The following is a 26,465-nucleotide window of genomic DNA, read 5'->3' as shown; positions in this document are numbered from 1 at the left end:
GTTTCTCTGGTTGACTTTGTTGTACTCCATGCCTTCCCAGTGCTCCAGCTACCAACAGAATACTCCAATCTCACTGACTTAAGCATATTTTTTAGTCATTCACATTCTTTCCTTCTCTAGATTTCTGTAATCTCCTTTAGGACTATTTAATTTATTCCTCTGTTTTCTTTTTCACTCCAGTTATATTTTCTCTGCTTTATGTAATCCTAAATCATCCCCAGCTTCTAAATACATGTGTCTGAAGGGCAGAGTTGGTTTCACACTGTTTGCTGCATCTTCACACAAACATCTAACACCTCTTTCCAGTAGAAACATGGTTCACTTGACTGCAGATTCAGCTCTTGTCAAAATGCGTGTAAGAGTAGCTTGCTCATATGTGGAAATATTTCCTTCTGAATTGTGAAAATAAAGGTGGTAAAAGTCCAGAACTCTCCTGTACATATAATCAGTAGTCTCCTAATTACTCCTCTTACTGCTGGCTAAGTATGGGACATTTTGCCTTTTTCAATTCCCATGTTGTAGCCCTAGTGGGAATAGAGAGTTATGGAGTACCAATGAATCACAGTGAGTTTTTTACACCCATGATAGGTAATGATTGGGCAGAAGACTGGATGGGAGACAATAGTTTTATCCACAAATCCACAGCATGACTTGAAAAAATCACCAAGTATGTATTTTCAGAAACAAATGGGGTTTTTTTTCAAGTTCCTGTCTGAGACACTTCCATTGTGATTTTCTGAGCTTTTCTGTTGTGTACAGAATTGGTCTGGTAACTAAACTCTATGCATTTTTAATCTGGCATGAAATAGGACATTACACTACTCAGCTGCTAAGATTTCATTTGCTGCCACAAAGCCCAGTTAATGCTGAAGTTGTTCTAGTGCTTGGAGAAATGTCTATAAATTGTTTATATCAAGAGAAATGCTCATATAAAAGATCAGGGTGGAATGCAAAATTTTTAGCTACTCATTTTTAAAATTAGTGGTGTAGTTTTCATTGCAAGAATTGATGGTTTCAATGACGCCTAAAAAATATTGTGAGAGATAGAAAAATATCTTCAAGAACTTTACTAGAAATACAGAATCAGGACCTCCAGACATTGTGAACTATATAAATAAGAGCTGAATTTTTGAATATTTGTGTGTGACAAATGTAATATTTCGTGTACTCAACACACAAAGCCTATTTGTTGAAAAAGTAGAATACATAAAGATGTGGAAGGAATTTTAAATGTTTCTAGGAAACATTTTCTCCACAGTCATGACTAAAATCTGAAGATTCAGAGGGCTTTTAAGCAGGTTTAAAACATGCCTGGTCAGTGATGAAACACTCAACATTAGAAAGAAAAAAATCTTCCAGAAACCTTAGATTTGTTTTCCATTTTCTTACAAAACAGTTTGTTGGTAAAAATCTGGTTTAGGTTTCAGTGTTACTGGAATTATCTAAGAAGAAAGCTTTTAGATATTTAAAAGAAGTTCAGAAGAATCAACTCTCTTAGTGAAAACGATTATATGTTTCTGTTAATTCTGATGGAGCAAAGTCAGTTCTCATTGAACAACAATTTTGTTCTGGTAAAATTAGTGTTTGAAATCCTCAGCAATCAGTTTGTATTTGGCTGGCTGCAGAATTGGTGTCTTGAGATCAATTCAGGCTTTGAACAGATGTGATTCACACATGGATACCTGACACTGGGCACCTACCTGTATATGTGCATCGTATTATTTGCTTGACTTGCAGATGTATCAAACACCCACAACTGCAAAAGCCTCAAAAACTGGATGTGTTCCAGGTGAACTGAATGATATATTAAGAAAGGTCTAAGACTTTCCTTGGTCAAATTCTAGTCTGTCAGGCTGTCAGAGGGAAAATAAAACATAAAAAGCCCACCTTGCTGCTCTCATATCAAGTGCATATGAACTTACTGTTGCCTTTGGTTTACGTCAGCTTTTGGCAGCTCCTGACATTGTCAAAAGCCAAGTCCCAGTGCTGCAATAGCGCAGGAGGATTCTGCACATGAAGAGTAAAAGCCATCTTCCCTTTGTTGGGATGTGCTGTGTTAGGGCATTTGCCCCAGAAGGAGCCTGCGGGGTTACTCCCTCTCACCCTGCACAGCTACCTATAGCAGGGAGGGTTTGGGGCTGACCAGAGAATGCACAGGGGCACTCTCAGTATCTCACATTGCATTTACTCCTGTGTATTCTCCCCACTGTGACATCCAGGGATGGCCCTGGCAGTCAAAGGGCATCCAGAGGTGGAGAGATCCCAACAGTTTCCCTCTTGCCTTCATGATGTTGATACGAAGACTGAGATCTGCTAAAGCAGAGCCAGAGAAAGAGGCTCCACAAGGAGCCCGGACAGGAATCTGTTATTTGTATGTTTTTAGCTTGTCTTGCTCCAGATTGTGCTGAATAGCTCTTTGCTCTTCCTTCCCTCTTCCTCAGTCTTTTCCCTTCACTACCATTCCAATTCTTGCAAAGTATCCTTTCATTTTTTTTATAATCTTCTTTGTAGCTCATTGAAACTGAAAAATAACCTCTGGCACAACTGTGACAGCCACACTGTGCACTTAGCTTGTGCTTTCTATCTGTTTTCCTCAAACTGAGGTCCTTTGTGAGCTTCAAGCATTTTGTGACAAGGTCTATCTACTGCTTTCTCTTAGTTCAGTGCCCAACATAGCAGAGCCCATTTCTTTCTTGCATCTGCGACTGCATAAAATTCATAGTTAGTAAATACTATTGAGGCATTTGAGAGGTCTTTTTTGCAGCAGTATTTTGGGAGTTACGAACTCTGCAGCAGGAAGTTCGCACATCATGACATAGGTGTTGCCCTATATCTCCTTTTCTGTAGGGTACACCTTTCATGGTAATGCCAGGTGTTTTGGAATGCGGGTTTTAATTGCAAGTGATTGTGAAGTCTGTGTTTTTGTATCTTTTATCAACAAAAATAAGAAAGGAACCACATTTTTTTTCACTGCGAAAGTGGTGTCTTCGTACCCTAAGATTTCAAGTTAGTCAGATTCTTGGTTTGTGGAAAAGCTTTCCAGTTATGATGTTGCTTCTACAAATGCTTCTTTCTTACTTGCACAGTTGTCATGGACAGCAAGGCTAAAATTTTTTACTAACTCACTTTTATTCCTTTTTTCTGCTTTTGTACCCTTGACAAGCCAGATATGGAAACAGGATTTAAAAATGGCATAGTAACATTTTTCACTGTCTTTTATCATATATGTCTTAATGAGTGATAGGCATTACACCTATGGGAGTTTACCGAATACTGGGGAGTTTACTGAATAATAGGAACTTTAAAGATTGCTCAGGTCAGCCGGGAACTAAGTCAACATGATCTTCTGGTATTCCCTTCCTATAGAACAGCATGTATCATTTTGCTTTATTTAGAGCGTGCTTTCATTTTATTAGATTGCAGAGAAGCATAAATGGTGTCTGTTTACATTCCTTACCGATTCAAATTGAAATTCTGACCAAGTATGGCTTGAATAGTCTATAAAAAGAAATGGTAGTTTCTGGCTCTCAGACATATAAAGGTGTTCCTGGAAGCTCAGAACCCAGACTGCAAATCAGTTAGCCTTCTCGATGATTTTGAAACCTCAAATCCTTTGAAATAGTTGGCAGCTTGCCTATTGCATATTTACAGTTACACAACTCTTCCTCTCTGTGACATTTAAAAGTTCCTCCTTCCTTTTTTCTTTATGTCCCTTGGCACCATCAAAACAACAGCTTCTCTCCCTCTCTCTCTTTCCCCTTTCCCCAGCCCTCCTCCCTCTAGCTCTCTCTCTCCTTGGTATGCCACATTGTTCTGTGGAAATGAGTTGTTTTGAGATCACACTTTGTTTTCCTGCTGTTTTTCTGGGAAGCTGGACATGGCACAAAAGATATGAGAACAGCTTATAGGAAATGGGTTTGTTTGGGGAAACAATAAAAGATAAACAGCCTGCATACCTCTCCCGTATGTTTGAAGGCATAGCATACAGTATATAAAAACATTTCAGGGATAATTTTTCAATACAGTCCAAAGGAAAGTAAATAAAAATAATTTCTTTTAGCCTATCATAAACTTTGCATCTGCACAGCTCCATTTCATATAGTAAAGCTTGTTAGACACTTGGTCTTATTAGATACTTGGTCTTATAAGCAAGGTATGAGGAAATGCAACTTAATGGTTTCTATTGCTGTGGTAAGTGCATATCTTGGAGTTCTGGGCTTGAGAGTGTCTTTATTTGCATTGACGTTCTCAGTTCACTTTTCATCAATGGCAGCAGATGGTCTTATTTATCCTTCTGGAGTTAATGTTTGTGTCATTGAGAAATACAGTCAATATCAGAGCATGGCTTTAGTAGGAGTGGTAATCACTGGTTCAGAAGAGATACTGCTGCAGGGAAGTCTGCAGGATTTTTCTTGTTGCCATATCAAAGATCACCACATACATTTTGCTTTTCTTCTTTACATCTACAATTGAAAATGAGCCACAACCTGTTTATGCTGCGTATTAGATTCAGCAGAAAACACGGTCACAGAGACACAAGTTGCTTAATAAAGTTACAAACTGAATTTGTGAGGCAGTTCTCAAAAAAAAGAAAAAAAGGAAAAATAATGGAGAAGTTGGAAAATTTTCTAAAATAATTTTTCAAATTCTGTAATTTTGGATTGCTAATTTTGTTTAGAAAGGCAATGTTTAAATAAAGCAGTAAGAATTCAATTTGAAAGTAAACCCACAGTTGTATTTGGGATTAGAATTTTTTGGAGCAAATTTTTTGTGTGTATTTGAGATTTCTTGTTGCTGTTGTTCTGTTTTGTTTTGTTTGAGGACAAACAAAGAACATTCACTCCAGCCTTTGACTGTCATAGTTGTGAAACGTTTTTCTCTGGTCTGTTGGTTTGGCTACCTATCCAAGTGCAATTTATCTAAAAACATACCAGTCTATTCATATGATCTCACAGTTAATGTTTGAACTAAAACAACAGTATCCTTACTTCATACTGGTTCAGCAGAGCAGGCTAAATAGACTTAAACATATTAAACATGAGCATGCAATTAATTTTACTGCTGTTTCACTAAGCACTCTCATATTAATTATTGCGCACACAGAAATTACTTAGTATTGTGGCAGCTGACCCCATCTAATTTCATTAGTCATGTTTTGTTGCAAATGACTAAAATGACGTGCTGAACTATGAATCAAGATATTCATTGTAAACAATTATAGGAAAGTATGTTAGGCTATACACTGTAAAGGTTATCGTGACAGGAAGTCATATTTTACATGCACAGTGGATGTACTTGGTAAGTTCATTCTGAATTTAGAAAGATTACCCACCTGAGCAATATTCCATATGACTGTAAAATGGAGAATACAATGAGAAGCGTATAATGCTATACATGTGTATATTCAATGTATACATGGAAGGTCCAGAATAAAAGGTGGCCGAGGAGATGGAAGGGAAACTAATGTAAACAAAGGACTTTCTATTAGTGTTATGCAAAACTGGAGACTTTTCTTAAAGTCGTGAATTCTTAAAAAGCAATAGCCATTTACATTCGTTATCTAACGCAGAGAAGTTAAATATCAAAATATAAAGAGAAATACATTTGGAAATAAATAAAAACATCCTTGCAGGAAAAAAAAGTGGCTTAAGCAGTGTTTGCAAAAGCTATCAAGAAAGGAAATTACTTTCATAAATGTTGTATATAATAAATGTTTTCTAAATAGGAAGGTGAGCGTTTTAATGCATATTAAGGTGAAGATGGGGGAGCATCTGTGACCTTGTCAGCCTGATGCAGCAGGTATGAGGATCTCCAGCTTCAGGGGGTCCCTGAGGACGAAGCTGAGCTGCAGGAAGGCAACTCTGCAGGTGCCTGAGAATGGTTGCCCCTCTCAGCTGATTGTCATGCGTGGCTACTGGTTTGAGGGAACCAGCCAGATTTTGTGTGTAACACACCCAGTGGACACCCTTTTTCCCCCCATGATTTCTTTGAGGTATCTAGTATTCCATTTGGAGCTAAGATCCTCCATAACTGCAGTCTTTCCAATTAAGAAGTGATCTGTTCATCAGACCTACATGCACATGCACACACATACACGTGTGCACGTGCACAAACCCCATGCATAGAGGCAGTACGGGGAAGTTATGGGTCACCCAGAAGTTCAAGTTCATGGCCATCATCCAAGTGTAATTTCCCTAATGCTGTTAAGCATTCATAAAAACCAGAGATTCACTGGAAAGGAAACTAAACTGGATACTCTTTTCGGTTCTACCCCTGATATTTAGTTCTTTGATTAATGCAATGGTTGTAGAGGTCTGTATGTTCTTTCTTATACATCTTTCATCACATTGCTGATGAGTTTGCCTTTGCTACATAGTATGCCTTAGAGAAAAGTATTTTAATGCTTGAATTAGTTTTACTTGAAAATTTCTTCAGAGGTTGAGGATGGAATTATCTAAAAATATGTGTGAATATGTGTGTATATGTATAATGGGCATATATAATTATTTTTACAAATATGTATGTGGTGGGTCAGCCCACCACAGTTAACAAATATTAAACTTAATATAAATGTAATGTATAATCTCGTAGTTTTGGCTAAGCATTAGGAAAAGGAGCTGCAAATGTTAAGTTGTTGATAAAACTGAACAAATCTTTTGAATGAGGCAGAAAAAAAAAATCATGTGGTATCTTTATGTTAATAATTTTCTCGATTAAGTTTCTCGATTTTCTTGAAGTTGCCAAAACCAGAGTGCCAGGGCAGTTGCTGTGTTCAAGCCAAGCCTTTCGTTCTGTACTGATTACTACCTCCAGTAAACATGCAATAATTCTTGAAGACATCATATTCAAAGTGCTGGGCCTACCCATGATGCCAAACATTTTAAGAGGAAACATGAAGAGGATAGGATTGCATGCCTTGAACTGGACTGGTGTTTTATTTTGGGCAATTGTTTCAGCCCCAACACTCTTTCCCATGGTTCATAGAAGGTGTGGCACGTAGCCTCAGCTCACTTCTGACTGGGCTGTGGGCCGCTTTACAATTATGCCATCTGTTTTGACGAACAAATTTTGCTTGAAAGATTGCTGAAAAAGACACAGATGTTTATCCCTTAACAAAGTAGAAGGTTGGCTGCTCTTTCTGATTGATAAACTCTTATCCTAGAAAAGCAAGGTAGCAACAGGTTAGCGCTGGACTGAGGCATAAGTGAAAAGGAGTTTTACATCCACATTTTGCCAATTTTCTAGGCATTTTGAAGCCCTAGAAGTTAACAGTCTAGCATGAAGGAGGAAACAATTTCAAGCTTTCAAAGTTCATAATTGACAATACTATCAAAATGAAAAGAAAGAAAAGTCTATTGTACTGACTGAAAAAATAGTTATTCAAACTTAAATGTTACAGCTCTTTATAGGGATGGAAGTGCTAAAATAAGCATACAAAGCTACAGATTCTTTAAAAATGCGCATACAATATACAATCTGCAGGATACAATTGTTTGGGGTTTTTTGGCACTGATGAATTAAGGTTGACATAATCATTCAAGAATACATATTCTCAGCCCATCTGTTGATTGTGCTCCTCTAGCCCTGCAGCCACCTAACCATGTTCATTCAGCTACTGGTGTGATAGGTAAAACCTGGTGTTGCTTCAGCCTTTAAGTAGTTTACCAGCACTTTGCTCATACAGAAAGAAAAACGGAACCACTCATCACTGTATAGCACCAGATTGTCTGCTTTATTCCCTAGGCTTTTTGACACAATCTTGTGAATTTTGAGGTCCACTTCCATTCAGAAGCCTGGTGCAGTTCATCAGTGGTTGTGTGCAGGCAGAGCTGCTTCCAGGCATACCCCTCTTGAAGTCAGTCAAGCACTCAGTGCGTATTGAGGTGGATACAGGATAGAATCTTTTATCTCTACATTTGAACAAGCTTCCAGTGTTGCTTTGATGGTGTCCAGGGCATGTAAAGTATGAAAAAGTTCCCTATTTCCATTTCACAACTCTTGGTTTGCAGTTAAACTATTTATTTGGGTTTTAGTGTCGGGTAAAGAGTGCAGGTGAAATGCATGTGGAACGGCAGCTCTTGAAACCAGATGCTCATGGACACTTCCCAGTCTCTGTAAGTTAGTGGTCCATCAGCTCTACTCAATGTGATAGTTTTAGCCTGTGAAATGTAGGGTATTCCCAAATATGTCACGGAGCTTGGCATGAAGGCGGTATGTTTTCTGAGCCAAGACCCATTTTTAGTGATTCTTACCAAAGTTTCCCTGTCTGCAATAGTGGAACAGTGATATTTTTTCTTGTTTTATGAAGAACTTGAAGACCTAGAGTTGGATACCTAGTGCTACAAATATTAACCCGTGATGAAAGGAGGTGACAAAAATAGCTTAGACAAAAATAGGATTTGCTGACATTTCAGGAATGAGAGTCTATATTAGAAATGATGATAAAACACACAGTCTACATTTGAATATATAATGTGTCAGAATTTGTTCAATAAGACACAAAAAGTTAAACCTTTAGGCTTATCCATGAGGCCTCTGTTCACTTACTGGTTGTAGTGAAGCCAGGAGAATGATTTACGTGAAGAGAGCTGCAGGATCAGTCCTTAAATATCTATTGTTGTTTCCCAGAAATTAATCTAGCCTGCACTTTCATAACATCATTTTGATGGATGTTGGATTAATCCTTTTTTTCAAGTGAGAACGCGGCAGTGGCTCTCATTTGCTTCCAAACATCTTTTATAATTTTGTCAGCAAGAGGTGAAGATATTGGATAAGTGGCAGCACTTAGCTTGTATTTGGATTACCGTGGAGTATGCAAGTGTTCTTTGCAAATAGGTGGGGGACGTTAGCTGAGCTGGCAATAAGATTATCATGGGTGGAGGTGAGGACAACATCTGTCTTTCCTATTCTGTACTTGCCAAGACTCTTTGTTGTTTCTGAACTCTCTCATGAATATAATATGTGGATTTTTGTCTGATCTAATGAATCCAAGACTCGGAGATCTAGAAGGAAAACATATTCCAGATGTGTGCTGCAGTTCCCGACTCAGGTGACTGCATTTGAAGTAATAACCTTTTCCAATATGTTCCACACACCATATTGAATATCTTGCAAAACGACCTCTTTTGAAAATGGTCACAATAGAGTTGTAAGAGCATCATGATTAATAAACTATAGAAAGGCTAAAACATCAGTCATTTGTCCTTTGTTTCTATAGTTATTGCAATGAATCCAAGGCTCACAGACTTGGCTTTAAAGCAGAACTCCAAATTTAAGCTAGAATGTCTTTAAGAAGCTCAACCACAGCTTACTTTGTCATGCAGTGATGCCTGTTGCAGATGTGAGCAGAGCAGAGTTTCAGACTGGAAGACTGCCTGCTGCTCTGCAAGGTTCTGGTGTCCAATCTTGCATGTGCTTTCTGTTCCAGCATGGAAATGACGTTCCTGCCTGTTTGAAATTAGGTTTTCACTCCAGATAAAGAGCTTCCTAGAGCATCAGAAGGTGTAGTGTGAGGAAGAATAGAAGACTATAAAGTGAGAAGAGTGACTTCGGTTAAGTCTGTAGTGGCTGCACCAAGGCGCATATTATGAGAAATCTTGCACACTTTCCCTTGTTCTTTCAGTTCCAATTGTACGTAACTCAATTGCACACAATTTCAATAACAAATGCTATCAAGTATAGAAAGGATACTGAGTGTAAAAAAATATGGAAACACTTAGAACTAATTGCATGGTTTTAATCAAAACCATGGTTTAATGGTTGGACTCAATGATCCGGTGGGTCTCTTCCAACCTGGTTATTCTATGATTCTATGATTCTATAAAACAATCTTTCCTCGGAAAAGAGGAAAGATCAAGTCCTTTCCAAATGTAACTTTTTTAGAATATTTTAACATCTGCAAAACATACACCAATGCGCTACAATTCATTCTTCTAATAAATGTTTTTGTGAAAGTTTTTGTATAACAGCTTTTTGTCTAATTTAAAATGAAAGTAAGTCCCAGTTTGTCAGAGTTCCTTGTATTTAATTATTTAAGAATTAATTTTTCTGACCAACTGTAGTCATCTGGCAAGTGCTAGGAAAGCCTATGTCTGAACAAATTGTGGCTGTGTGGAAGTCTAGGCTTGTGCTTACATATATATTATCATGAAATCAAGTCAGAGAAGAAGAAGAAGTTGTTTACATTAATGAGGTGAGATATCATAAAACTGGTATAAAAAAATAGGCTGCATAAATTCAATGACATATGGCAAAGCAAATTAAAAGTTCTCCATTGCAGTGTTACTCCATCATAGTCAAAGGTAGCAGGTCCATTTTGGAGTGTGGGAGTGCTGATTCCACAGGATGACCCTACAAGCAATAAACGTATTGTATGGTCTGCAGCATCTCTGAAAATACAACGAGGGTTGTTGCTGTATTTATGTCTCCTCTTTATTGTATTTCTTGCCCAATGTCCTACTGTTTTGTGGCCAGTGTTTTTCAACATACTTATATGCTATTGCCTGTTAGGATTTTGACAGCACTGACCAGTAAGTTCTTGGGTTTTGAAGTTTTTAAAACACTTTTTTTGAGCAGCAACTCACTTGATAGATTTTGGGTAGCCAACAGAGATAAAAAAGTTCTACTAAACCTTTTCTGTTACAGGGGTTGAGCGGTAAGCATGGAAATATTGGAAGGAATTTTTTAAAACCAGAGCTGGATATTTTGAGATATACATGTATATACACATGTGCAATGACCTTACTACCCAGAGACATGATCCAATTTGATTGTTGTATAAATGAATGGAAATGGTATCTCATCTGACATGAACACTGGGTTGATGACATGGAGAGACTCAATCTCTGAACAAATGCATTTCATGCACAAGCCATTGTGTTCCCTAATCAGAATTAACTTCAGAAAAAGTATCACTTCCAAACTGAATGGCCTCTAAATTCTTTTAAAATCCTGCTGCAGTACTTTTTCCTTGATGAACCACAGCACAAGCAAATTATTCTAGGCAACTGCACATCTCGTTGTTGTCTTTAGTCATTTCTTAAGTTTGATCGAGCTTTGGGAAAAAAAAGTCTTTGTTCTTAATTCCTGACATTGCATATAAAGGACAGGTCAGCTTGCATATACTTCTCATTATGGGAACTATTTCAATCACATTTCCTGTAACTTCATTTTTTTAGGCCAAGTAATCTTGCATTTGATTAAGTAAACACCTTTGTCCTGATGACTTTATGCCTACTTTAAAGGCGTTGCTGTACCTATTGTTCTACAAATTTGTCAGTATGTTATTCTTTTTTTTTTAACTTATCAGTGAAGCATAAGTAAAACCAACTTAGATAAGACATTTTGCTCTTTTATTATTAGTATGGAGAGTCCAAGTGACAAACCAGGTTTTACATAGTAAAACTGATTAAAAAATCATAATGAAGAAACAAAATTTTATGTTTTGAGTGCAATGTCATGAGGAATTATGTGGAGAAAGGAAGATGAAGTAAAGGAAATCCATGTCCAATATTGGCCTCAAGTAATATTACCAATAGCTCTACTTCACAGTTTTGCATGAAAAACCTTTCCCACCTGCCACTATAAGCACTATGTGTTGATTAATTCATATTACATTACCCCAAACACTGGTTAATAGAAATTAAAGGCTTTATTTTGAGATGTTATGAGAATACGTTATCATCATGCACAATCCAGGAAGATGACTGATCCAGTACTAAAATTATACCATGAAGGTACAAAACTTGGCGATATTGAAAGGAACACTATTGTATTTCTCTTGCTTTATCCCACTTGCTTACTTGGCTTGATGTTGCCAAACTGCTCGAGAACTAGCATTTATATGGATGAGAAAAAAAGATTAACATGTTAGTGAGTGAATAGTATTTACTAGAAATAGAACCAGCATCCGTATGTAAAAACCCCCTGCCAAACATTGTCAGTTTTAAGAGTTTTGTCTGTGGCCCAACCATGTGACTACTCTTCATGACAGCAAACGCTGACAATTTTTATCTTATGTTTGGCCCGAGAGCTTGCATTTAGAATTAATGGCAGAAAACACATTTTTACGTCCCTGTATTTAAGAAAGAAATAACCATACTGCTTTCTGTCTGCTGTTCAGTACAGTAGTTTGCTGTTAAGAGTCTGCCTGTCACAGTTTATATAGGGTTAAGGCTTGAAGGCTTTAATTAGTAAAAAGCAGTCAAGGAGTGACAAGATGAAATGATCCCTGCAAGGAGCAGCTGAAGGGCATTTTCTGTCTGTTTTAGGGAGATACCAAATTATGCCAGTTTTCAGGCATTCTTGTAAAGCTGAGAAATTCGTTATGCTGTTACTTTGCCTTCCTACAGTATGAGTTAGACATGGGATTATATCAGGTTGTATGAGCTCTGATTGTTCAGCATCACTGTATCTTGCAAGATCAGTGGATTCGGAAATGCCTAGGTGAAAAGCCTCACCTTTTAAGATCACTAAGAGGGAGAAAGGCAGCAGTTGCCAAACCTAGACACGTATCTCCCATATGTGTGTTGCAGAAAAATTTTCCCTTTGCATGACGATAAGCGAGGACCACATATTTCACCTGTAGTGGTTGCTGGTCAATTGAAATTGATGGTCCTGGCTGTATTTGAAGGAGAGTCAAATTGTTGTATAGTTATGCTGACTCCTCAGAATGATGCAAAAGCATCAGGTGGCCAGTTCGGCTTTTGTAATGCACTCAAGGGAGAGGTGACACATGTCCTACTGTTCTTCAAGAGAGGCCAGCAAAGATCAGTGAGAACCTGGAGTGAAATATCAGAGGTTCTCCTTTGTATAGTACTCATTAAGAAGCCTTCCACTTAAGGACTGACCCAACAGCGGGCAGAGTTGGCAGAAATTCAGTTATTCTTACAGAGCCTTTACAGTTCTGTCACCAGGCACTAACTGATAACTAGCAGGATGAAATACAGATGATTGTTTGCTGTTAAATCAGAACAAAATTCTAGCTAGCAAACTGAAGGGGTTTTGTCTATTAATAACTAGGCATTTTTTCCTGAAATGTGACATCTGAGTCTTATTCTTGGGTTCATTTATGTTTGTCTTGGTTTTGCCATAGTCTTTTAGATATCCACACAACCCTTATTAATTGGGCTTGTGTTTCCTTCATTTGCTATCCTCCTTGGGAAGTTAAAATGTGTGTATTTTCGCTCTTTGTACGATGTAATAGGCATCCATAGCACAACCAATATTTACTGTCATTAGCAATGCCAATAAACAGAAAAACAGGGCAGGGGAGAGGGTTGTTTGTATACATTTATCCTAAGTATTCCTAAATAAACTTGTATTAGGTGGAGACAGGTTTAAAAGGAAATAGAATAAATTTGCTTTGTTTCACTTGTGTGGAGGAGGAGAAATATATACATTATATAGCATTCAATGCCTGTTTTGAAAAGGTCTATTAGTAAATGACTTACAGAGCAAAACAACATTCTGTTTCATCTGCAATCTTACATCTGCTTTCTCCTCTATAATTCACGCTTTCATGTATTTAGTGGAACTAGCTCTTCCAAAATAAATGTTTCATACATGGTTTATGTATCAGCTCTACAGTGGGTCAGAGAAGAGGGAACTGTTCAGTGAGTAGTATCAGGCGTGGGAGGCCAGTCTGTCTGTGTGTGTGTGTGCATATAGATATATTTATGTGTATATGTATATCTTCATGAAAAACTCTCATGACCTGTTGAGAAAGAACTTTTTATTTTCCTTCCAGTTTACCGCTTTCATTCTTAAGTTCTTGTGATATGATCCCTGCTACGTTACCATCCCAGCACACCAAGTTCCCGTGCTGTCTCTCAGCACACTGTAGCCAGGGAGCAACCTTTCAGGAGCAAGGGACCAGCACCCACCTCCCCATGCATCTCCTTGAAAAGCAGGAGCCTTCTACAGGTTTTACCAGAAATGACTCATCAGAAAAGCTTCACACCAGCAACAGCAGCAGGTTTTAGCACAACTGGGCAGGCCAAAGACCCTCAGGAGTCTTAAGAGACATGGTAAAAAGGAGTGATGTTATTCTGGCATCTCTTCTGTTTCGCAGAAGCACATTCATACCCCCAGAGACCCAAGAGGCAGCAATATGGTAGCTGGGTGCAGGCTGGGGGTAGAACATGCAAAGCAAGGGTGCTAACCGGAGACTTAGTGTAAATGGTGAGTTTGGTGACCTTTGCACTTAAACAACATCTAAGTAGCAGTTATGAAATGATAAAGATCAGTCTGAATTTTGTGTTCTGGTCTGTGATCAGAGTTAGCATTAGTGATTCTATCCAGAGTCGCATGACATTTGGAGGGAAGCTTGAGATCCCATTCTTCAAGTCCAGAGATTAAGGGATGATCTCCATTTTCATGAGAAATAATAAGAAAGTGATGCGCCAGTCCTTGTAGTTGCAGAGAAAACTATGAACATTAACAGAATGCACCCTGAGGGCTCACAAACCAAGTGAATAGAAAGAATGATAAATGTATACCCCCTTAAAAAGAACAAATACAACTGCTGATTTTTAGGGCAGCATGTGACTGTGGTCACTTGTGCAAAGCCCTCTTTCAGCAGATGTGGAAGGTAGGAGCCTGCAGGCAGCCACCTGGCTTTCCAGACCCAGAGGATTTCTCTCTCCCCTCTCTGCTATGTCCTTCTCCATCAACAGGACCACAGGGTTTTATTCTCCTCCTGTCATCTATTAGCAATGTGATGGTGTGGGCCCAAAAATGCTGCTTCGTGAAGGTGCTGTCGCAGAGGGAACACCCTGGTGTGGCTCAAGCTTCCCCCTGCCCCTCTATCCTTTAACCTCATAGTTCTAGCCACCACCACCTGGCTGCCTCCATGGCTGCTGTTATCTGGCTCTCTGCACACTGAACCTCCTCCACCAGACCAGGGCTGGGGCTTGCTCCCCGGCTGCTGGCAACGTGGAAGAGGAGGGGTTGCCAGAGTGGGAGGACAGAGTAGTGCTTTGGGTTAGTGTCCGTGTACACCGTTATGCACCGCTTTCACCTAAAGTATCCCCTGGAAACTGGAGACTTCACAGAATCACACAGAATCACTAGGTTGGAAAAGACCTCTTGGATCATCAAGTCCAACCATTGCTATCAATCACTAAACCATGCCCCTCAGCACCTCATCCATCCGTCCTTTAAACACCTCCAGGGAAGGTGAATCAACCACCTCCCTGGGCAGCCTGTTCCAGTGCCCAATGACCTATTCTGTGGTTTTTTTTTCCTGATGTCAAGCCTGTACTTGCCCTGGTGGAGCTTGAGGCCATTCCCTCTTGTCCTGCCACTTGGGAGAAGAGGCCAGCTCCCTCCTCTCTACAACCTCCTTTCACGTAGTTGTAGAGAGCAATATGATCTCCTCTCAGCCTCCTCTTCTCCAGGCTAAGACTTCCGTCAGAGGGTTGGTTTTAGAGAAGAAGCCCCCCAAGCCTGGGCTGTGCTGCGGGCCAGGAGGAAGGTGGGATCCCAGACTGGATGCCATGGCCAGGGAGCCACCTCTTGAGCGGGACGGGTCTCTTGAGCAACATCAGTCCTTTTTGCAGCTTCCTGATGGGCCTAGGAGGGCTGCTAGAGCCGGACCTGGGTGCCACCTCCTTCCCACCACTTAGCCAGGATGGAATTGGTGCCAATGCGAATACATGGCTGTGGGGAGAAAGGGAAGCCTTTCTCCCTCTGGCATCTGTCCAGTCTCCAGCCAGCTGTGATGGCAGCCACCCTGAAACTAAGGTTGCAGGTGAACCCTGCTGCCCCCAAGGGCCATAACCACAGTGCTGCTGTGGCCGTGGAAGGCAGCTAGAGATGCCCTTCCCGCAGCACTGGAGTGGGATGCCTGGCTGGCCAGCCCAGGAAGGGTTGCCATGAGAGAGAGAGAAATAGAGAGAGAGGGGCAGCTGGTGGCCAGTGTCCTCTCAGGGCTCAAAGTACATAACCCCACCGAAGCCAGCAGTGGATGTGGCATAAAGACCAAGGTCCCTGGATCAGAGGTTGCACCCAGCTGTATCTAAGCTCCCTGTCCAGAAGGGGCTTGGCCACGATCCCAGAGGAAGGAAGAGGAGTTCCCAGTGAGTCAGCAAGGAATGGCTTTTGGTCACTTCTTTCAGTGGCAATTCAAGCAGCAATAGCAGCTTGCTTACACCCCCAGCAGATTTGGCCCTCTACATCCCTACCTGGGACACAGGAGGTCCAAGTTTTGCTGTCTGTCTTGCCCTTGCCTCCCTCCCATCTCTTCCTTAGCATTTGGTACAGTGTGTTTGTGCATTTTCTTAGTCACTGGTGGGAATGTCTTCCCTGGCCTCCCTCTGTATACTGATAACATGACAACTGACACCATGAGTCCTCATCTCCACCAACAAAAGTGGCATCCTAAAAAAGTAATGAGCACTTAAGCATGCAACTGGCTGTTTATCTTCTTGTAAGAGGGACAAGTGCTTTTTTTCCTTGCTGGTTACTGTAATGTTTGCTCTGAAACATGGTCATGCTGACTTCTCTTCTCTGGTTTGCAGGAAGCATTATCAGTGGTGAGTGAAGACCAGTCTTTGTTTGAGTGTGCCTACGGATCGCCCCACCTTGCAAAGACAGAGATGACGGCCTCCTCCTCCAGTGAATATGGACAGACATCAAAGATGAGTCCACGTGTTCCGCAGCAAGACTGGTTATCACAGCCCCCAGCCAGAGTCACTATCAAGATGGAGTGTAACCCAAACCAGGTTAATGGGTCAAGGTAATAAGGCCAGTGTTACTGGGCTCAAATACACTTTTTCTTGTGATGGATATAGTTCAGTTTTCTAAACCTGTGAATCTAGCACCATTTTAGATGCTCAAGGCATCCCACCTCACCACTAGATGATGTTTCAGAAGCCTGTAGGTCTCCCATACATTATGGGTTATACCTCCCAGCCCTGTTCAGGTGTTACAGAGTGTTTCAAATGGTGCTGCAGACACAGGCTAATTATAATTGTGTGCAATACCTTTTTGTATGTTCTCTATTTGTGGATCATTTTGAATGTGAACTTACATTGCACACTAGGTGGAAAAGTATATACTAAAGTTAACAAATTGTGAGTTTACTACAGTCTGGGGCAGCACCGTTGATCTGTCTAAGGATGTGTGATCACATGTGTGATCTACCACTCAATGGAAATTGTCAAAATACAATAGTTTGGGCAGTTGACTTTGCTCTCAGTATAACCAGAGAAGCATAGGAAATAAATTATTGTAATGGCATGGGGAATGAACTATTGATCTTTACTTTTTACTTACTATAAACATAGTGCCAAAAAAGCATAACTGTGGAGTTGTATTTAAGAAGAGCTCATGCTGAAGAAACAGCATATGTATGAAGGCAATCAGGGACACGAAAAGAAATTACTCAGCAAAACAGGCAGTAGCCACAGCATGTCAGTGCAATAAGTGCAGTCTCAGGAGAATGTTATCAATTAATCTGAAAGAGTAATGTTCTGGATTTATGGATATTGACTGGTAGCTTTCCCAAGTATAGGATCACTCCATGGGATTTCTTCCATCTGAAAAAGCACAATGAAGTTTTTTTTAAGGAAACTATCCAAACAAGTGCTTTCCTGTTTAAATATCTGACTGTCAAAACAGTTTTCTTTTGGTGTCGCTGAAGAGCAGAGATCCAGAAAGAGTTAGTTGCTCACAATTGTCAGTGAGGTACAAGTGAAGACTGTGCTTTACATCTCACCTGCCTACTCATCTCATCTCCCAGCATCAATTGTATAGAAAAACCTCAGCCATGGGCCCTGTGGTTACTTTTAACACTTGCTGTGCTAGTGTGATGAGCACCACAAGCAGGGCAAAGTGGTTTGACAGCTTATCACACCTGCACTTTCAGTAGTAAAACTGGAAATTGTGCTGAAGTCAAATCAGAAATTCCAGTGACTAGTCAAAGATTTGAGATACATAGCAATAAATGGTGATCTGAAATTACAGAGAATTAGGGGAAGTCTTCTTATAAGCCTACTTATTCAGAACTGAATTAATTTTTTTTTTTTTAGGCTTTTCTTTTTTTGCTAAGCAAATGCACAAATATAATTGCAAATGATGTACTGATTCAAAACCAGTTTCACCTGCTTCCTAAAATTACCTTTAAGTGTTTGTTCTGTCATCTCTGTAAGGGAATTGATCACAGTTTTTCTCATTGTAATTTCCACAAAGTGCATTAGAGCAGATAATTGGTGTTAATTGTTACTGAGATTAGTGGTAGTAATATGTAATGCTATACATAACTAAAGTTACACAGACTCCTACCTTGACATACTCCCAGATCTTAAGGAAGAGTCTAGATGGTATGGATACATTTGAAATTGTTGGTCAATCAGTTTTAAAAAAAAAAATCAAGTGAGAATCCTGAATTTGCTATCTTGGATTCCTGAAATACGTAACTAGCCTGAATATTAGAGCTCAGTTTGTGAATCACAGGTATCTGGCTGCTGCTGTGATGGTTTAAGGAAAAAACAGTGCACAGTAATACCGTCCTTTATTAGTGGAGACCTTTCCCCATCTAATGCTTGTTAACAGCCCTGGTAAGAATTATACTCTGATTTAGGAGGTCAGGACCCTTTCTGAGTCCGAAGTGTGTCTGTAGTCAGATCAGTTTAATTGGATCTCTGCACAGACTTGTATAAACTGTGGCTTAGAGCACAGAGTAGAAAAAGTGCTGTCACACACAACATGACCCAGACCAGCAGAGACTGGTAAGAGCCCTGATTTGGGAACACAGACAGCTCTAGGAACTAAAGCATCTGGTTTCTGCAAGGGCTGCCTTGGTCCAGGAAGGGCCAGACACCCTGCGGTGCCTCTGCTATTGTAGAGTGCCTGAGGAGGCAGCTGAGCCTTGCCTTGCTGTCCAAGAAGCCTGAAAGTACCGTTGTGGATAGATGGGTGCTTGGGTGTGCGGCTGGGGGAAATTTTGTGCTCAGTGCATTTGCTGTGCCAATGGATAAAAACAGAAGTAACCAAAGGAGCTGGGAACTGCAGTGAAGCCACCAGAGCAGTGTCCCAGCTGCAGGGCTCAAGTTAGGATCCCCGTCTCTCACCTATACTCATGGTTCATGTTTTACTGCCTGCCTGGCAGCCGAACTTCAGCAGGCAGGACAGGGTGGTCTCGTGTTCAGCATGTTTTACAGCCTGGTGGATGGGGGCGTGCACTCAGTTTGGGATCTCAGTGTCCATATCTCCCAAATCTAAGATATGTTCACCTTGTATATGTGAACTCATAATACATTCCAGAAATGTACAAGCATTCAGAAGCTCTGAGTTACACATGCTGTTAGACATATCTTTGTAATGCTTATAATTTCTTCTTCCTTTATGCTATTTTCTGTCAGTATGTGCATGGGCTGAATCACTTAGGTTGATAATAAGGCTACCTGCACTGCTGATAGACAGGTATTGGCTAGTGGTTTAGGCTGCCCAAGTTACTCTTCACAAAGAGATGTTTGCCTTTCATTCAGAGGTATCCTGGCCTCTGCAGTAGCCACAGAAGATGTTTGTGCACGTGATCTGCACTGTTAAAGCAGAACAAGCCATCTACTGTTGCAAGGATATATAATCTGAGCATTGGGGGAATTGTCTTTAAATCAATATTTTTTGATTAGTCGTGAGGCATGATTTTGATTCATATTTTTTCAGCAGCACTATTTATTGCTATAATGAGGTGGCACTCAGGAGTAGCCACGGCATCTGGAAGCCATGACACGCTTTTGTACCATCCTGACCACCTTTACCACCATTACAGAAGTAAAGAGATGAAAAGAAGAAACTTTTTATACCTCCTCTCTAAAAATTAGCATTAAGTCTACCTACTCCATCATTAGGACTTGGAGTTCAGTGCAAATCAGTTAAGCGGCACATAAAGACTAAGTTCGTAATTTTTCTTTGAGAGCATCACTCAGAGGTGCTTAATGTGGCCACCATCAGAAAGTGAACAGGTCGGCATTCTTTCCCAATATCAACCAGGGTTTGAGCTGCCACATGGGCTACATTGCTGGAAGAGGCTGTACAGATTACTGCTTTGAACTGCAAAATGTTTTTGCTCAGAACACTGGTTTTCTAAAGGGTGCATTGTGGTTGAAAATATAATGGGAAGAAATGTAATTCTTTCTATATTGAATCAAAAATAACCTGCAGGGTTGGACGCAGGGTTTTGTTTATTAAGCTTGGATTTGACAGCCTCCTGTTTTGACAGGGCAATGCAAAAGTTGCTAAATGGACAGAACAAGGAAAATTCATACTTCACTGTAATTCCTAGGATATGACATTATGCTGAAAAATATACCAAGAAAAATAATTTATATACTACCAAAGATAATAAGAGATTACCAGTGCAAAAAGAATTTCATACATATATTGCATGCTTATACTTGGCACAAAAAATGTTATTAACATACACTTTTTATTTAATCAGAAAACTATTATTTTAGAAGGCTTAACATGCCTGAAAAAAATAGATCTTAATAATACACTTTTAGTAGAGAATTAATATTGCCACATAACAAATATAAATATGTTATGGCATTTCTAAAACTCATATATGTGTGTGCACGTAATATATATAGTTTTAATACTTTGGGAATTGTAATGCTTCTTAGTATGCAATATTCCTGCCAACAGTAAAAAAAAGTGTGTATGACTCAAGCCTTGCATAAAATGGAATTACTTACCACTAAAACATTACTGTACAATTGATCGTAACAAATATTCTGACATATTGATTAGGACTGTCAGTATGGAAGTCACTACAGGTCAGTGTGATATACAAATCTCTTACAAATCTGAAAACAATGTTTTCCTTCCTGAAATCACTCTTTGCTTTTGCCATTTGTGTGTTGGTGTTTCCTGACAGATTATCTGCTTTCATCACATACGTAATATCAGCCACAATTTCTATGCGCAGATTAGTGGTACCCTGCCATTCTGTAGGCTACTTTGCATTTTCTTTTGTGCAGAAGCCTTCCTTAGCCTGCTCATTTGCAGTCCATAAATCTGTTTCCTTAAATGAAATGCTTAGTTCTTAAAAATGGTTCATACGTTAGAATTCAACACATGCAGTAGCTGTAGAGCTTGGAGCTGCTTTCCATTTTTAGTAAAACTGTACCTTCTCTGTTTGCACCAGTTTTAAAATCTGGGTTGTCCCTAAGGAGTCTAAAATACCACAGCCACACCTGCAGAGGTGCATCCTCTAAGATCTCTGAATCCTTTATAATTTTCTTCCTACAAGGAAGCCTGGGTTTGGATACTACTGTGTAAAGAGGATGCAAAACAGGGTACCAGATCCCATAAAGGGATCGCCAAAGAATTGTTAGCTTTATGGGTTTTTTTCTGTCCAGCTCTCCCTTCTCTACTGTGTTAGGCTGCTTCCTGTCCGTATATTCTGTCATCTGGAAGGTGTTATAAAATCTTATGTATCAACAATTAAGTATCCGGTCAAAGTGGCAATGTACTCACTCTGCTAGGACTCTCCCCAGCTATACTTTGGCTGTAATTGCCCTACATAAAATCTCAAAACCTAACAGTCTTGAAACTGGCATTACTGTGAATACAGAAGAAATAACATTAGAATGAAATTAAAGGGTTTTTTTTTTTTCCATGTGCTGCAAAGGGATTAGCTACACAGTTTTCTTTAACAGTGACAGTATTTTTAAAGCTAAGCCTTGCTGCATAGCACCAGAAAATATAGCCTAAGGGCCTACCTTAAATTCAATAAAGCCAGAAGAGTTTAAATTAAAGCTGTCATGTACATAGCTGTTGTTGCATATGTAATAGAGATTGTCATAACTGGTATCAAAATGAGTTTCTTCAAATCCACTGTTTTGGCACAGCCATTATATTTCTTCCAGGTACGCAAATCTAATGAGACGTTTTGTGCCACGATATAGTCAATCTTTCACCCGAATGTAATACTATTTCCTGCTGTTTATTGCTCTTGAGTTAGACTAAGAGATTCACCATGTTATAGTAAAGCACTATAAAATAAATCTGGAGATCGCATATGTCATACTGTTAGTTACTCCTGTGTTTATTATTCTTTACATATTTTATCAAATTAAGTATGAGAAATTCTATTACAATGAAGGAATGCGATTCATGTTATGCATTCAGGGTGAAATTCACTCCTGTGCAGATGCTCTCAGAAGGCCCTGGGTACTGCTTAAACAACATTTAAATCCATGGATTTCTCAGTGGTCTCGGTACACTCTTGCATGGGACTCCACCTTGGCCATGGATGTGACTGCACAAAGGTAGCACGGAAGACCTACATTTACTGGTAGGTAATCAATCTTTGTAAGGGAGGTTGAAGTGCAATGTAGAGTCTTATTCAGGCCACAGATAAATTTCACTTGCTGTGCGTAGTGTGATGACCTCATTGAAAAAGCATTTTGAAAGTTAGCTGCAGTGAAAGCACAGCAGTTTTCCAACATCAGCTTGGCTGATACAGAAGGTTTAAAGAAAAGTCTGAAATAATTAGTTGTTATTAAGATTTAATCACGTGTAAAATGTTTTTTAAGTGCTACCAATTGTTGCTCTAAAACCATTTGAGAATTAGATTATCATTTAATACGTCTTTTTTGCTGGCTCTTTTGGCAAATACCATTTTCTTTGCATATTACTGTACTAGCTGGGTTCAGTGCATCTCTCACACAGGCAGACTTTTTCAGAGTCCACAGTGACCTCAAGTTTTTGTTTACTTTTTTTCTTTTTTCCTTGATATAAAGTTTCATAAGTGGTAGCCCTTTTGTATTATACAAACCAGCAAATTTGAATGGTAGCAGCTGAGGGACCTTGCACAGTCTAGCCATGTGCCAGCTGATGTGCCCAGCATTCATCCATATAGAGCTCTGTATTGCCACCACAATGGGACCATTACACTCCTAGGATCCAGGGTGATGTGTTTTAAACTGTTATAGATGAGACACCTCTGCCTTATGCTCCAGTATGATACTCGTGGATCTAGTTAGAGTATTTGCACACCTTGCTTGCATCCAACACATGGAGAAACAGAGTCAGTTTGCAATAATTGCCCTGACATCACTTGTTTTTCAAGGGCAAGATTTTTTCCATTGCTGTAGCACAACCCCGCGGCTGAGGCTCAGGGCCATCCCTTCCACAGCTGGTGGTGTACCACTAGCATGCAGCTCTGGTATTCTTGGTAAACCTCAGATCAGACTAAACAACAACTGTGGTCCAAAATCCATAGCAGTCAATGGGGCTCTCTCCTCTGCCTCCAGCAGGGCTTGAGTCAGCCCCTACGTCAGTACACAGCAAAGCTGGGAGATCTGTTTCAAGAGGATAACTTTCCTAATGCATTTATTGGCACCGCCTATATAAAGTAACTTTAATCTTGGGTAAAAAAGACATGGTGTTAGTTATCTCACACTGATAATCTTTCTTCCCAGTGACTGGGTGGTTGGTGTAGTGGCTGCTTACCGAACTGGAAAAACTACAAATTGAGGATCTTCTCCATGTAGGGCTTTATATGTGGCTACTTCAAGAAGTTCTTCTTTGCTCTGAAAATCCACCAGCTTAACATTTGTGTGCAAGTGTGTCTGCATGGTTTGGCTCTGTTCTTGAGGCAAACATGTTGCCAAGGAGAAAAACAAACCCAGCGCACCACTACTATGCCTACTTTTTTGGAGGTTTTCAGGAGGTGCTGGACTAGCAGGTGCTAACTAAGAAGCATTCCACTCTGGGATAATGTGTTCATTCATAATTGGCACGGTTACATTTTGGATTGACCACTGAGGCTTAAATTGTGGGCTTAGCTTCAGGAGTTGGAGGGAGATGAGTATAGTCAGGATTTCAAAAGTGCTAAGCAACAAGAAGCTCTCATGTGGGTAGTGAAATACAAAATTAGTCTTCAAATAATGACACAGGATCCCACAAGAGGTATGATCACTGTCATTATTCATGACTATTGCTGTCATTACTGCTTTATTTCCAGTACACTATTTACTGCATCTAGAGCAGTGATTATGGTATTCCCGGGGGCTGACATGGTACAAGCACTGTCAGTAGGTAGGTTGTCTTCAACCCAGCACAGTTGGAGATGAGTCTTCTTCTCTCCTGTTTTATTAGTAGGTGTTTAATTTTGATCAGTGTAGTATCAGTGGGCGTGTTCAGTATTTTAAGTTTGGGAATAACATTTTAAGACAGTGCCAAAGGTGAGTAAGAAAAAGAAAAGTAGCTAATCATTGATTTTACCGTCTCATACCCATCTGCTTCACAGCCCAATACTACTAATCAGGAAAATCAGCAGACATACCACAGACATGGGGGATTATGGTTTCCATAGAAGATGTCACTTCAGTTTATGCCTGGCATGCCCTACTTTGCTAACTTTCTGTATGATCCCTGCCCACAAGAGAAGGCATATGTGGTTTGGGAAGGGCCCTGTCTCCCGGTATTTCATATTTTATGAAACCACAAATACAACAGTCTCACAAATTCTTGAAATGAAATACTATTTGAGAAATGTAATCCGTTACCATTATAATAGAATTTCTATAAAAACAATAAAAGAAAAACAAGAGAAAATAGGTCCTGAAAGTTATAGGCCAACTGGGAAGTCATTGTGGCATTGGCCTAGCTATCATCATGTCAGACTTCAGCCTTCTCCCAGGCAGCAATCTAGTTGTAAATTACGTATATACAAACCATCATTTCTTAGCTTTGGCTTTTAGTGACCCCTTCCCTTCTTTCCCTTTCTTCACTCCAACCTCACACATAAGAAATATTGAAGTGTTTGCACTAATGGAGAAATGACAACGTGCAGTCAAACTTAAACCAGCTGTTTCCCCACTCTGTGAACACAAAGAGCCAGGCTGGTAATATTTATAGCTTGACTGGCCTCTAGTGAGCCAAACGATGACTGCCTTAATTTGCCGTGATGGCCTTAAGGCTTGAAGCAGCTGTGGAACGGAAGATAGCTGGGGAAAGTTAAGCAAAACCAGAAAAACAATAAAGAAAAGGTTGTTTCAATTAGCAAAAGCTATTGTTTGATTGAAGATGAATGGCTGCTGTGTATACAACTCAATAAACAATCGTCTTTGTTTTGTTTACAGAAAACCAACAGCATTGCATGTGTTGGCATGTGCTGTTTGCTTCCTCCTTCCACTGGAGGAAGGGACCAGAGGTGTGTGCCATGCTGTGGTGTCTCTGAGCAACCTCTGGGTCAGCCCCACACAACCCTGGGTACCTACTGAGCCCAGGGCAGCCCACACAGTGGTGTCTGTCCCTGGATATGATGCTATGTGGTGTGTTAGTATGGGGCTGCCCCAATCCTAGCCTCTCTGCAGCCCTGGTCTGTTAGGACTGTTGAAGACCATGTTGGTTACCCCTGTATAGCCCTGCATGGAGCTCTGCACTTCCATGACTGTATGGCACAGTGAAGACTTCAGTTTTCCTTTTTTTTTTCCTTTTCTTTTGTCTTCTTAGGATTGTTTTTTTGACACTTCATAGCAAAGATAAACAGACTGTCATCAGCACCAGTTTAAGCCATCTTTAGTCGGTGGCACAGTTCCCGAGGGGCTTCTTTCCTTCTACAGACCTCAGAACCTTGCTCCCACCCTGCCTGTCGCCTTTCCTGTGGGCGAGCATTGCCTTCACACAGCCACCCCACATGGGTGGGGGAGTGACTCAAGTTACAGCTAAGCACTGAGTTACTTACCCACTCACACATTTATTTACTTACTGGCTGGGGAAGTAGCTCTCCACCCCAGTTTTCTAAGCAGTTGCTTGAGAGCCTGTGTGAGCATCCCAGGGATATTTCGATCGACGTGCGTTTTCTGGCATTTTAATGCCTCTGTTATGCTGGAGGGAATTTTGTTCTGCAGGGAATTTGGTTCTGCAGGGAATTTTGCAGTGCTTTCACAAGGAGCCTTGGAAGGGAAAATAAAACCTCTGTTTTCCTTTCAGCAGGGGAAGTGTGATGGTGCTCACACAGCAGATTTAAGGGCAGGTGCCCGCACAGGAGTAAAGGGCTTGTTGTGCTTGCAGGGCTTGGCCTGGTGCCTGCACAGAAGAAGCTGGGCAATGAATGTGCATGGTGGAAACCTGGCTCTGTCAAGACAAGCATTAAGGCCTCTGGTATCACCCCTGAAAGTGCTTTTCAGAGTCTCCCTTTGCAGCTATAGGGAATACCACTAGTGCCAGGGGAACAGCCCTTGTCTGCTAGTGCAGCCACACTTCTGCATTGGTGGCTGAAGAGGGTGGGCTTCTTCTCACTGAAGAGGGTCAGGCTGTCCCTAGAGACTGCTGCCAAAGGGAAATCCAAAGAGGGATCAACAGGATCCCTCTTCAAATGCCACTGCTGTGGCAGGTCTGAAGGCATGTGAACCCCACTGATTCACAAAGTGGGAGACAGTGTAGAGAAGAGCAGGGAAGAGAGTTTAGGGCTGCAGCTATCTAACCTTTTGAATCAATATTGTAGA

At 40.4% G+C, this 26,465-nt stretch overlaps 1 protein-coding gene across 5 annotated transcripts in view; it reads left to right on the top strand.

Moving 5' to 3' along the window:
- The window catches only part of ERG (ETS transcription factor ERG), a 107,675-nt gene that overhangs the window by 58,785 nt on the left and 22,425 nt on the right, over window positions 1–26,465 (top strand). For 4 of the 5 annotated variants that reach the window (XM_069871826.1, XM_069871799.1, XM_069871817.1 and 1 more), the window contains exon 2: window positions 16,521–16,738. In XM_069871826.1, the coding sequence (XP_069727927.1) occupies window positions 16,521–16,738 (218 nt within the window). Of the gene's footprint in view, window positions 1–4,158; window positions 4,192–16,520; window positions 16,739–26,465 lie in introns of those variants that run through there. The other variant, XM_069871808.1, reaches the window with a different exon arrangement.

The sequence above is a fragment of the Phaenicophaeus curvirostris genome, chromosome 1 (genome assembly GCF_032191515.1).
Source record: "Phaenicophaeus curvirostris isolate KB17595 chromosome 1, BPBGC_Pcur_1.0, whole genome shotgun sequence".
NCBI classification, from domain to species: Eukaryota; Metazoa; Chordata; class Aves; order Cuculiformes; family Cuculidae; genus Phaenicophaeus; species Phaenicophaeus curvirostris.
This window is presented reverse-complemented; position numbering and strand designations above follow the sequence as displayed.